Source organism: Gossypium hirsutum, chromosome D10, assembly GCF_007990345.1.
Source record: "Gossypium hirsutum isolate 1008001.06 chromosome D10, Gossypium_hirsutum_v2.1, whole genome shotgun sequence".
In the NCBI taxonomy this organism is placed as follows: Eukaryota; Viridiplantae; Streptophyta; class Magnoliopsida; order Malvales; family Malvaceae; genus Gossypium; species Gossypium hirsutum.
The window spans coordinates 58,229,626-58,244,168 of NC_053446.1; the positions used below are offsets into that span (position 1 = coordinate 58,229,626).

The 14,543-nt window shown below is 29.4% G+C and overlaps 1 protein-coding gene across 1 annotated transcript; it reads right to left on the reverse strand.

The window, feature by feature from the left end:
* Nucleotides 1-7,624: 7,624 nt before the first annotated feature.
* On the reverse strand, nucleotides 7,625-9,517 carry LOC107915748 (cytochrome P450 83B1). Its single transcript, XM_016844888.2, has 2 exons — nucleotides 8,430-9,517; nucleotides 7,625-8,334 (listed from the first exon to the last, which is right to left on the reverse strand). The coding sequence occupies exons 1-2, from the start codon at nucleotides 9,333-9,335 to the stop codon at nucleotides 7,723-7,725; spliced, it is 1,518 nt and encodes a 505-aa protein (XP_016700377.2). The 5' UTR covers nucleotides 9,336-9,517; the 3' UTR covers nucleotides 7,625-7,722.
* Nucleotides 9,518-14,543: the final 5,026 nt, after the last annotated feature.

Below are 14,543 nucleotides of genomic sequence, written 5' to 3' on the forward strand. Positions count from 1 at the left end.
TAAACTGTGGAAATCAAATTAGAGGATGAAAATATTGAATTAAAGCTTACTCAGTATAGTTTCTCATAGAAGAAACGGTGTAAGTAATGGAATTGTAAAACGTGAGATATAATAAGTTTTGTGAGACAAGATCAAAACTAATTCAGGTTCCTCTGTTCTGACTTTGGAAAATCATAAAAGATTGGAGAAAAATAATTAGGGGTTAAAATTTATATGTTTAAATTATTAATGAGTCTATATTCAATAGAAACAAATGGTAACATCATCCAAATTTTTTACTAAGAGATAATTAATTTTTAGCAAAGAAAGGTCAAAGCTGTCAGACAGCAGAACATGGGTAAGGTTGGAGATTTTACTGTACTTATTGGATAAACCAAAAATTCTAAAAATTGTATGGTAGAAATGTATTTGAGTCTAGTTTCAAATACATCAAGCGGACCTTAATTTGAAATTCTGTAGCTCAAGATATAAATAATTTAGTAACAGTGACTCAAGTAGACAGTTTTGAAGGAACATATAAGTAAATAGTGAAAACATATATGAATATTTAGCTAGCACGGGTTACATTAAAAATGGACTACGCGACCAAGGCCAATTTGGGCTGAGTGGGCCACACGGGCAGACCACATGGATGTGAGAGCCCATTTTTACTGAATTGATTGCTAAGGTTGCACGGGTCGCCCAAGTCAACTGTGAACCTACTGTAGGGTCGGTAAGCATCACTTAGACCCCTGATTGTACGAACTGGTTGTTTGATTTATATATGTGTTGAGCATGATGATAGTATGCTTGTATACTGAACTGTTTATATGTACTGATGTCCTGAGATAGCATGTCATGACTTGTATGCTGCATTGCATGGGGTTAGGTTAATTATATTTGGAGGAAGTGTACAAAGAGGCTATTAAGTCTAACATACTAGCAACTCAGCTGCAAATTATTGTTTTGTGCCACATTCGGTACTACCTGGAGTGTAGGGATGGGTGGGTTGATGTGATCCCCACATGGAGTGTAAGGTTGGACGGAGATGGTGTGTAGAGGTTGGTTGGGTAGGACTTTGTTACTGAATACTTCATGATTACTACTGATACTGTGATGGACTAAGGTCATACTGCATATTTGATACTGTATTGAGATGGGCTAAGACCCAAACTATTACTGATACTGAAAAAAGGGCTTAGGCCCAAGACTGCTTTAACTGTGCACTGTGATTTGTTATTGTTTGTTTTCTGTGGGATTACACACTGAGTTTGTGTAAACTCACCCCTTTGTTTAAATGTGCACAGATAATCCCCAGATCTAGACGGATCGGTGCGGCGGAAGACTCGACGGTAACCACGATTTTGGACTTTCATGGTTTTTAACCCATATTTACTATAATTGGTTTTATTTCTATTCTATTTTTACTGGTTAAGTTTTTGGGTTGTAATTGGACTTTCGGACTTTGGTTTTGGGTTTTAATTATTTTTACCTTATGAATTACAACTGCTAGTAGTAGGAAACCTTAGTTTTCAAAAGAAACAAATGTTTTTCCTAAACACACGATTATTTAATCTGTTTTAAAAGCTTCCGCAAACGAATAACGTCTTGAAACTATTGATTAAATAAGCAACACAATTTTGGAACTAATAAGATATTAAGATAAGGGATTCAATGGAAATGGTTTTAACGCGACGACACGATTTTCAAACACCCTATCATGTGGCATCGCTAGATCCGGCCATAATGTCTGGGCCAGGTTTAGGGTGTTACAATTTTTGAAAATTTAAGTTTTCTTTTTTCAATTTTTAAAAAAATCTAAATATCTTTTTTAATTTTTATAAAAAATTTTCAGTTGTTTATATATAATTCTGAATTTTAAAATTCATATTTATATATTTTAAAATTTTATAAAAAAATTATTTTTAAACTTTTTTGAATTATATATATTATATTTTTTAATTAATATAATATATAAATAAATAAATAAACGTGGTGTTTTCTAATAGTGTTATGTGGATAGTGAACATTAGCTAACATTGATCAATAGTGACGAACACCAATTAATGATAAATGCCGATCAACCGTGATTAATATCGATCAATAAATGATCAAAAGTGAGTTAAAATCAAATATATTTAAATTTAATTATAATATTTTTATTTTAAATAAACTTAATTATCACATAACTCATTATGATCGATTGGATGTGTCACGTTACCTTAGACATAAGATTGTGATTGTTTTTTATCTTCGTTAAAAAGAACTCACATTTCAACGTAACTTTTGTCCAATTAATTACGTCTCTTTCGGTTTTTCCTTCCCTTTTACGTTTCCTTTTATTGCATGTTATCTCGTACTCTCATCTAACCAAAACCCTAAAAATACCATTTCTATTATTTTCATGGTAGTTATGGGTTTTTGTAAAGGAATCTTCTTACGGCATGCTTTTAATATTTATATATTTTTTAATTAATTATTTGTATCCAAATAAGATGGCAGCTTCACAAATTGAAAGTGATGCAATTGAATGAATTTAAATATTCAATCACTTCTTATATCATTTATTTGTTTTAAAGGTTAATAATTCTTTTAAAAAAAATATTAGGTATTTAAATTGTCAAAATGTATTAAAAATATCTTTTGATCGTTAATTTTATCTGTTCTTAATTTTTTGTAGTTAAAACCATCATGTGTCACAACTATAGTATGACATATAGCAAAAAAAAAGAAGATAAAAATAAAAAATATTAAATTTTAATAAAAAATAAAAAATATTTAAATTTTATTAAAAATTAAAAAAATAAAAATCGTAAAGAAATTGTGAAAAATTTGTAAAATTTGATAAAATCGTAAGAAAATTATTAAAAATGTAAAAAATTATAAAATTCGTAAAAAATTATAAAAATTATCATACTAAAAGACGCATTTTATAAATTTTTTTATTCATTTTTCGCCACATATATCACACTAGAGGTGAGCGTTCGATCAAATTGAATCGAATCGAATGAAAAAATTTTGAGTTAATCGAGTTGACAAATCATATGTTATCATCCTAACTCGATTTGAAATTTTCTCGAATCGAGTCGAGTGAAAGAGAATTTAAATCGAACTGAATTGAATATATTTATTCGAGTTTTCTCATCTCCTTCAAATAGTCCGTGTATGGTGAAAAAGCCAAATCCAAGGCGTTGTAAGATAATCTCATAGCACCACGTAGTCTAGGCCTGCTGCAAAAGTCGAGGTCATGGGTTTTCAAAACCGTTTCAGCCATTTTTGCTGAAGAAACTAAAAGGGTTGGCTTAAATCCAAATCGCAAGGACATAAGAGGACCATAGTTTTGAGAGAGTTTCCAAAGGAAAATATGAGGGAGGAGTGAGTTATCAAGCATCAGCATATGTAAGTGACCAATGAAGGGAAGACCTGGAGGGCCTGGGGGAAGATGATTAAAATTGCCATTGTTGTTAATGCTATGTTTTAGCAAAATTATGAAGAGGAAGAAGGGGAGAGCTAGAAGAAATATCATAAATAGTGCAATTGCCATTCTGTTCCACTCAATCTGTTTGAAACTATAGGGAAAGATTTACAATTAGAATAGCATGTATTTAACTCTTTGGCTTTTCATGGGCATTGGTTTATGTGGTGGATTAGATATCCATTTTTACTATTATTAAATTTTTTATTAAGTTTGGTCACTAAAAATTATTAAAATATTTTTTATATATAAAAGAGCAATAAATATTAATATAATGGTGTTTTTATATTTTCATATTTTTTTTAATAAAATAAAAATAAACACATGAACTTTAAGCATGACTATTTTAATCAAAATTTCACTTGATAAAATATTTATAAATATATCTTTTATATAAATATGTTTTTTCAATAATAGGTGTTTCAACTCAACAATGACTTATCAAATAAAGGTAAAAATGTTATCTACTATAAAAGAAAAAGTAATTAATTTAAAAAATAACCACGGTTGTAGGTAGATATGTCGTTGGTCATTAATCTAGTTTTAACCAGGGTCAACGTTAAACCTTAAAAGTCAACTTGTTTTTAAATTTCAAAGATAAATATTAAACAAATTGATCTATGAAGTTTGATTTGGTGTAGTTATATATATAAAATTTTGATTGTAATTCATATGTATAAATAAAACTTTAATTTTGATTCATCTGTACACTTTAAAGAAATAAATACATCAATTTATTTTTATATTTGATAAGTATAATTTATTGCATATGCAATAATGGTAATATATTAGTAATTATGTTAAAATTTTATAAAAAATAAATCAAATTAAAATTTTATATATAAAATTATACAAAATCAAAATTCATATATCATTATAACCAAAATTCTTTTATCTCTAAAATGTTGAAGTCATGGTAACCAAGTCAATGGCGTAAAGGACCTAAAACCAAAATTGCACCAAAAGTCTACTAAACTAATAAATTATATGCACAAAAAGTCTATTAAGCTATTGAATGAACTTCTTATATCATTTATTTGTTTTAAAGGTTAATAATTCTTTTTAAAAAAATATTAGGTATTTGAATTGTCAAAATGTATTAAAAATATCTTTTGACTGTTAAATTTATTTATTATTAATTTTTTTCAGTTAAAGCCATCATGTGTCACAACTATAGTATGACATATGGTAAAAAATGATAAAAAATAAAAAATTTTAAATTTTAAATTTTAATAAAAAATATTTAAATTTTATTAAAAATTTAAAAATAAAAATCGTAAAGAAGTTGTAAAAAATTTGTAAAATTTGATAAAATCGTAAGAAAATTATTAAAAATGTAAAAAAAATATAAAATTCGTAAAAAAAATATAAAAAATTATCATACCAAAAGAAGCATTTTATAATTTTATAATTTTTCTTTTTTTTTAATCATTTTTCGCCACATATATCACACTAGAGGTGAGCGTTTGATCGAATTGAATGAAAAAATTTCGAGTTAATCGAGTTGACGAATCATATGTTATCATCCTAACTCGATTTGAAATTTTCTTGAATCGAGTCGAGTGAGATGAAATTTGAATTGCATCGAATTGAATATATTTGTTCGAATTAAATTTTAAAAAATAATTTTGGGTTCTTGTAACTACTGTCACCCACCGTAATCAAATTTGTCCATCATAATCAAATTTGTTATTAACTTTCATCACCTCATAATTTATTTATTAATCTTTTATTTATGAGTTAGCTTCTTTGCTTACTTAGTTGCTTCAACTATCTTCTGATTATGTATTTTGAAATAAAAAATATATATTAAATGTAAAAATGTGGTTTTTTTTAATAAAAATTAATTTAAAGAAAAAATGTGAAATTGATACTAATTTAATTTTAATATAAATATTCAATATGATTAAACAATTCAATAATTTAAATAGTACAAAATGTGAAATTTAATTTAATAATATAAATCATATATATAAATAAAATTATTATTTAGGTTTAGGGATTTTTTGGATGATTTTGATTTTTTATTTAGGGGTAAAGGGTGAGAAGTAAAAGTTTAAGGAGGAAATAAAAAGTTTTGGGGAGTAAAATTTTGGAGAGAAAATATTTTAAAAAATGGGGGGGGAGGAATGGGAGCTTTTAGGGGAAAATAAAAATTTTTGAGGGTTTTTGGAAGTAAAATTTTGGAAGGAAAATATAAAAAAATTTTGGCGAGAAATGGATTTGGGGTAGATGGGGGGGGGTTGGGATGTAAGGGTGAGTATTCGGCCGAGTCGAGTCGGATCGAGTGAAAAATTTCGGGTTTGTCGAGTTGACGAATCCTATTTTAGCAACCAAACTCAATTTGAATTTTTTTGAATCTAATCAAATCGAGTCAATAAATTTCGAGTCAAGTCGAGTCGAGTTAACGAATCCTATTATTTATACTCAATGTTATGTTTATATGAACCGATTATTTAACTAGTAAACGAAGTATAAAATTATTTAACTACATAAATAATATAATGGTTTTACCTTTTAACTTAATGAGTAAACTGTTATCAAAACAATGTAGTTTTACTTTTTAACTTAATGGTTTTAACTTTTAACTTTAGAAAAAGTAAAAGGCATAGTTTTGTCTTTTCTTATTCGGATTTTCGAATAACTCGAATTGTGTAATTCATATTCGAGTTAAATCGAAAAACTTAATTTTTTATTTGACTTGATCCAAATAACTTGATTAACTCAAATAACTCGAACTATTTAATTCAAAATTTAAAAATTTTTATCGAGTTTTTCGAATCGAACCGAATTTTGCTCACCCCTATTGGGATGGGAGGAGAGTAAAAGTTTTGGGGGAAAGTGAGGAGGAGTAAAAGTTTTGAGGGAAATGTGAGGAGTAAAAGTTTTGGGGAAAAAGTAAAAAGGTTTAAGGGTTTGGGGTAAAAATGTAAAATATTATAGTTTGATATTCGGTTTATTCGAGTTATTCGAATTCGAAAATTCAACTAGATTCAAACTCGAAATTAAAAAAAATCAAGTTGACTCGAATAACTCGAATGGCTCGATTCTTTTAACTCGAAATTTAAATTTTTATTCAATTTTTTCGAGTTGAATCGAGTTTTGCTCACCCCTATATCACGCTGTGTTGTGACACGTGATGGTTTTAATTGAAAAAAACTAGTGGTCATTAACTTTAATGGTCAATGGTTAAAGTTAATAGTTAAATGACCTTTTTATACATTTTATAAATTATTTTATGATATTTATAAAATTTTATTTTTTTATTAAAATTTAATAATTTTTATAAATTTTGTTTATTTTTATTTTTTATAATTTTTTACCACATGTCACGTAGTTTTGACACGGGATGACTTTAATTGAAAAAAATTAGGGACAATTAACTTAACGGTCAACTATTAAAGTTAATGATTAAAGGGTCTTTTTGATGAATTTTAACTGTTCAAGTACCCAATTAAGTAAAAAAAAAGGGACTTAATTGTTTTTTTTGAAAAAGTTTGAGGGCCTTTTCGATGAATTTTGAAAATTTAAATATCCAATTGAGTAAAAAAATAAAAAAAATTAATTATTTATCTTATAAAAAAATTGAGAATTTTTTACACCCTTAAATCTTTTTTAAATAAACCAAATCGTTTAATTAATGTATTATTAAAAATTAACAAACAAAAATAATTAACGGAGGGCGAGAATAAATGATATGGGGAAGGATAAAACATATATATAAAAGTTATCGTGATAGTGATAGTTTTATAATTTTTATAATTTTATGAGAAAAATATTAGATTAAATTTGAAGGTACTACCTTAATTGATGATTTTAGTTAATGATAAAGATTTATTTTTTTAATCCATAAATAAGAAAATAATGTGTTTTAGCGCACTCGAATTCACTTATCCTGTATTGACAACAATATTTGATACTCCTGTATTGACAACAATATTTATACCAATCGTACTAAAATTTAATTCGCAAGTCATTTTTTTTCAAATGTAAATAGTTAACCCATGATATCCTTATTTTTACTAAATTGCTCCTAACCAATTAACATAGTTATCTATTGTCTTTCGTCTTTTGTTGCTATTATTTTATTAGGCAAAATTGCTCATGATTATATATTTTAAATTCGAACTCAAATATAGTAAGAGTAATTGTGGGTTAATTAAACATGCATGGTGTTAATAAGCATTATTATAGAATGTGGTTCAAACTGTAAAAAGTACAAACTTGAGAGATTAAGTAGCAGATTAATTACCATAACAGTACAGTGTTTAATCATTAATCTTCCTAGCGACAAGGATAAGAGCATTTTTTTTGTGTGTAGTAAGACCAGGCACAACATCAAAGTCTATGTCTTTCTTGTTCATTCCGGTCGACATTTCCCAATCAAACTTGTAAAGAAGATTAGCGAGGGCAAGCTCCACTGCTGCAACTCCCATATGCATTCCAGGACAAACCCTTCTACCTGCACCAAAGGGTATGAGCTCAAAGTTCAACCCTTTGTAGTCAATAGAGCTGCCGATGAACCTTTCGGGACAAAATTCTTCAGGGTTTTCCCAAGCTTCAGGGTCTCTTCCTATTGCCCATGCATTCACATACACTAAGGTTTTGGCAGGTACTTGGTACCCACCTACGCTGCACGTTCGAAGTGTTTCTCGAGGCACTAACAATGGAACTGTTGTTTGCAACCTGAATGTTTCTTTTATCACAGCTTTTAGGTAAGTTAAACCTTGAATGTCTTCTTCATTTACAAACCCTTTTGTCCCAATCAAATCCCTCACTTCCGCTTGAGTTTTCTTCAAACACTTTGGGTTTTTCATTAGGAAGCACATGGCCCAAATCACAGTGGCTGCTGTTGTGTCTGTTCCAGCAATAAACACATCCTACATAGAGAGAAAAAAAAAAAAAAGAGGTTATATGATATATGCATAAAGTGTGAAGCTAGTGATAGAAACTTCGCGTGAAAATGAGATAAGACCATAAGAATAGCTTTTATGTGATCTATGGTCAGATCAAATGGAAAATCACGATCTTTCTGAATTCTTAGTAACACATCGAGTATGTCCTCTTGCTCTGGTTTTTGTCTATTTGGATCGAGATGTTCATTAATGAGCTGTTGATAGAAAATATCAAGTTCTTTGGATGTTTTTTCAAGACGAGAGAAGAACCCGGTGAATCTATCAATCCAACCCATGAAAGGAAAATAGTCAGAGAAACTAAAGCATGACAACATGGCTTCACTTTCTTTAAGCAACCCATCGAACCTGCTTCTTTCAGCTCCTTCGTCATCATACCTCTTACCGAAATCTACTCTACATATTATTGAACTGGAAAGGCACATCATTGCCTCACTCAAGTTGACAGGCTTAGAATCAATGGATAATCGGCATATTTTTTGAACCAGGCGAGCAACTTCATCTTCTTGGATGGGACGATACTTTTGCACTCTGCTAAACAGATGCACAACACAAAGTTTCCTCATCTCACGCCAGTAGTCAGAGTATGGTGAAAAAGACAAATCCGAGGCATTGTAAGATAATCTACGAGCACCACAAAGACTAGGTCTACTGCAGAAGTCAAGGTCATGGGTTTTCATAACCGCTTCAGCCATTTTTGCTGAAGAAACTACAAGGGTTGGCTTAAATCCAAATCTTAAGAACACGAGAGGACCATGCTTTTGAGAGAGTTTATAAAGAAAAATATGAGGGACTGAGTTATCAGACATCAGCATATGTAACTGACCGATCAAGGGAAGACCTGGAGGGCCTGGAGGAAGAGGAAGAACAAGATTAAGATTGCCATTGGTTCTAATACTACGTTTTAGGAGAATGAAGAGGAAGAAGGGTAGAGCTATAAGAAAGATCATAAACAGTACGATAGCCATTGTAATCTACACAAGTCTGTCTGAGACATGAGAGGAAGAGTCCCTTTATAGAACTCTTTGGCAAATTTTTTTATTTTATTTTATTTTTTGAAATGAAACCGTGGGGACTCAGAGGATAATGCATACGCATAGAGGAGATTTGGGTGGATTGGTTGGCAGAGAAGTCATATTTAGGCATTATTATAATATTTACGCATGCAAGGCGTTGACATCCTTGTTATAGAGCATTATTAGTTGGGATTTAGGGCTAGTTCATGTTGGGAGTTATGGGATTAGTCCCAGTGGATCAGCCTGTTCATTTGAGCTGTCTCCAATGACTTGTTGACCCAACTGCATGCATCCAACTTATATATATATATGTGGGTGTTGTGTGTGTGTGAGAGAGAGATTTAGGGTTAGCTGTATATACATAAAGCAACCCTGGGTATCATACGTTCAGTGTTGTTGGTTACCATTAAGTACAAAGATCATATGCTTAAACTGAGCTTCGTTAACATCATAATCAAATGGTTGTTAACTTAAAAGCACATCTTTCATCATTTCCTTGCTTTCCTTGTGAACAACAAATCTATAGTAATCAAATATTAATATCCAAAACGCATTTTCACTTTATAAATGATTTAGAAAAATTATGAATTTCTAAACAACTACAAAGGATAGAAAAGAGTGAGGATGGAAAAATTCACAACAGTTGAACTATAAAGTAAGAAAGTGGTTATAAATCTTATAACTTTCGCTCTTTTCCATCCTCCATATCAAATAAAGTCAAAGTCTATCTATTCTCGCCAGGGGCGAAATAAGAAAATACTTTTAGGGATAGTACTTAAATTGTAATTTTTATGATAGAAAAATATAATTCCGTCATTTTAATGAACTATATCTTTATAATTTTTAAGGAATTAAATCAAATTTTTATATTTTTAGGGAGGCCAAAATGTAATTTTACTTTTGTACTAATTTAAGATTTTAAATAGCATGGGCTAATGAACGCACACCTTTAGCTAATTTGACTCGAAGGAGAGATAAACCATGGCTCTTTCTATTGTGTAGGTAAGATTGATTAGATTAGCCCATTTTTCTGGAGGTTATATATTTATTTATGCGGCTTTCTTGATTGTCTCTACATCGGGCAAATTTAGTTAATTTCTTATGTTATGCGCTGTATCTGTGATAATATCATTTCTTTTAATAGAGAAGGGGTATGCCCCCTTCTATTTTTACAACTAGGATCCGACTTGTATTATTGATAATAATTAGTTTCGCTATTGTCTGCACCTTAATTTATTCGGATCGTTGGAAAAGGAAAAAATGTTGAAAACAATAAAAAATTGAAAATTAAAGGATATAAATTGAATTATAAGAGAAAGTGAAGCATATCCTTCAATAGGATGATAAACATAAATTCATTTTTTAACATTTTTCAAGTTTGAAAAGTTGTGAATTGAGAGGCAAATGAAGCACATCCCTAGAACTATTCATCATGTTGAGTTTAGACGATAATATTTTATTTTTGGGTTAACCCAAATTTAAATTAAATAATTTTAAATATATTTTCATGTAAATTTAATGATAAAAAATATAAAAATTGATATTTAAAAGATATTAATAAGTGCTTAATTACATTCAAATTATATTCAAAATTTTCATTACTCCAAAAACTAAATCAATCACCTAATATTATTCAATCAACCAGATGCCATCTTTTCTTGTATAGCTAAGGATAATCAAAGTCCAAATATTATATTTAAAAATAGAGTTTGATATTCAATATTATGTAGTGCACAAAGTATGAAAATTGTTCATAAAATATAAATTCATAACCCTTCTCACTAGAGCAATTCTCGCTAGCACATGTGCACACATAAAAATGGCTCATCCAATCATTGATTGATCAAGATACGTTAAATGTACTCATTACACCGCTGAACTTCAAATCAATTATCATTTAATTAAACCTCTATATCTTCCAAAACATTACCTGGTGTTGTGCGGAAGCGTGTAAAAGAGTAAAATTATTGTACTAAAAAATCACACTAAGTTCAATTCCCAAGAAAGAGAGGTGGATCACAAGGATCGCTTAAGTACTAGGTCTTTCCTAGCCAGAATATCCCTCAATCGTAATTTAATAGCACAATAAATCACTACAATCACACACACAATTCATGCAGAATAATACAATAAAGAACACAAGAATTTAACGAGGTTCAGCAAATTTTGCCTACGTCTTCGGGCACTACCAAATATATTTCACTCCAAAATACAAGTGAGAATTTACAAAGAGAGAGAGAGAAAACAATGCCTTAAGTAGAGAATGGCAAGTTTGAGATACAGAATGAGAGATGGTTATGCCTATTTATAGTTGAGGTTCAGGGATCAACTTGCAAAGTCACTTTACAATTAGGGACCATATATTGCAAATATTCAGATTTTATTATGCCAATATCTCGATACCCATATCTTTGACTTTCCAATATTTGATACCCATATCTTTGACTTTCTATTATTTGATACCCATATCTTTGATTTTCCATAAATATGGATAATTCCCAATACCTGGTCATCTTTTGAGGTCATTGAAACTTCTCTTAGCTGGGTACAACAACTCGAATTAAGTCAGAGAATTCTTAAAGATATAATCGGTTTCTAGGTAGTTGTAATCCTTTGAAGCTGAATCTTGAGGTATTCTTGCAGGACTCCTTATTCTTTTAAGAAAAAGATACAAAGGTGTCACGATATAGATTAACAACTTAGAAGTGATTAAGGCTTTAACCAATAAAAGGATGGAAGATTCAGGCGTCGCGGTGCTTAGAAGAGTCCAAAGAACTATGCGATTGAAGGACAGTGGTGGATCCAGTATGTGCCAAGGGGGAAAAATTTAGTTGCAGATCGAATGGCTAAACTATGTCTAGATTGGAAATCAAGTCTACATATTTTTTATGTACCTACTTGTGAGGTCTTGGAGGTTCTTCATCAAGATATAGCTAGTGAAATTCCTTTTCAATTGATTTGATGTAATTTTTTTTCATCAAAAAAAATAAATAAGTTTTTTAAATAATAGAATTTTTATTAATTTGAATTATCATTATAAGTTCAATCATATTCGTTCTTTTTGACATAATACTTAGAAACTACCCATATCCCCTCCCTAACCCATGAATAGGAGCATAATACATCTCAGCGTACTCGAACCCATGTCTTTCTACGTTGACAACAATATCATACCAATTGAGTTAAGACTCAATTGACAAATTTAAGTTATTGTTAAACAATAATGACATCAAAAAGTTATTTACTCACTTTTCCTATCATTGTCTAATATGAAAGCTTCATTTTAATTTATATTATTTTTTTAATTAGTATTATGACTATAATTTTATATTGATCTTCAATTTATTATTATTTTAAATAATTTGTAACTCCAAAACAATTAATTTGATCTACGATGATGATAGATTAAAGAAGAAGGTCACGATAGAAGATAATGACAAGAATGATAGATTGAAATAGAAGGTTAAGATAAAAAATATATATATATTTGCAATATTTGTATTTTTAAAAATTAGATTTTATTTTAACTTTTTTAGAAAGTTGGATTTTTAATTTATCTTTAATTTATTCCGTTGTTTTTTTATAATACAATTAGATTATTTGATTTCAATAATTTTTTCACATATGAAAATAAAATATTAAAAAATAGAAATTATATTATGATTTGTAAAGTTTAGTTTATTATATTTGATACTATTTGAATTTAATTTTTAATTAATAACATTTATTTGGTTTTAAATTAGAAAAATAAAAATATAAAATTAAAAAAAGTAGCTTTTTGTACTAAAATTAAAAAAAAATCAAATTAACATTTTAAAAAGTTAATAGTTAATAGTTAATTCGATAAATTTAATACATTAAAATCATAATTTAGTTTATTATTAATGTGCACATACAAATTAAATCAAAATTTAATATCAATTCTCAAAAAATTTTTTGTTTTTTGAAATTTAATCTTTAAGATATTTACATAATGTTTAAGACAATGTTGTTTGAACCGAATCGGTGTAACACCCCTAACTCTAGTCCGTCGCCGGAATAGGGTTACGGAGTATTACCAAACTATTCAGATTAAATACGAACATTTTATATCATTTAACATACATATTAGAAACTAATCATAATCACTCATATTGTCCCTTAGATGAGCCCTTGGGGCCTGAAATACACGTTAGAAATGAATCGGGACTAAACTGGATACTCAAAGAATTTTTCACAAAATTTCAAAATTTATCCTAGGTGCAGGGGTCACACGCTCGTGTGTCTAGAGCCACACGGCCAATAGACACGCCTGTGTCTTAGGCCGTGTAACTCTCTAACTTGGGTCACATGGTCAAGCCACACGCCCATGTGCTAGGCCGTGTGAAAATACCTAGGCATTCTGTTTCTAAATTTTAAGGATGCAGGGGACACACGGCCAGACCGCACTCCCATGTGCTAGGCCATGTGTCACACACGGCTAAGACACACGCCCTTGTCTCTGCCCATGTAAACGAAAATAGGCCCTTTTAAGGCGACATTTCTCACCCCTTTTTGAAACCAATCTATACACAACATTTTGATACTACAATATTTCTCAAACAAGCAATTAAAACAAGACAAACTCTTATTTTAAGCATAACATGTACTCAAATACTTTACTTACCTATTTAATCCATCTAACTATACTACTACTATAGATCCTACCAATTAATTACATAAAAACATTTATTATTTAGATCAACATAATTAATTACATAAAAACATTTATTATTTAGATCAACATCACAAATTTACTTCACATCCAAAATAATATATATGTATATGTTTAAGAGGATTATATAAACAAAATATCATTCCTAACATTTACACAAGCCAACTTTAGTCAAAACCATACCATCCCTATACATGCCATATAAACTATATTAAACGTTCAAAAACTACCGGAATAAGCTGGATAGTGTGACTTGATTGTGTTGATCCGATCTCCTAACCTCACATTAATCTGCAAGAAAATTTAACAACACAAGTAAGCTTAATAAAACTTAGTAAGTTCGATAGATTAAACATAAATATTACCGAACCTAATATAACAAAACAATTAAGTAAATTATCCATAATACACTCTCTGCCAATCACAACCACAATTGATGAATTCACTTATCTCAAATCAAATTCGAC

Excerpts from the sequence above, each read along its gene's own strand:
- LOC107915748 (XM_016844888.2), bottom strand. The coding sequence starts at position 9,335 with ATGGCTATCGTACTGTTTATGATCTTTCTTATAGCTCTACCCTTCTTC. Across the intron at positions 8,335-8,429 it reads ACATAAAAGCTATTCTTATG|GATGTGTTTATTGCTGGAAC; the intron begins GTCTTATCTCAT and ends CTCTCTATGTAG.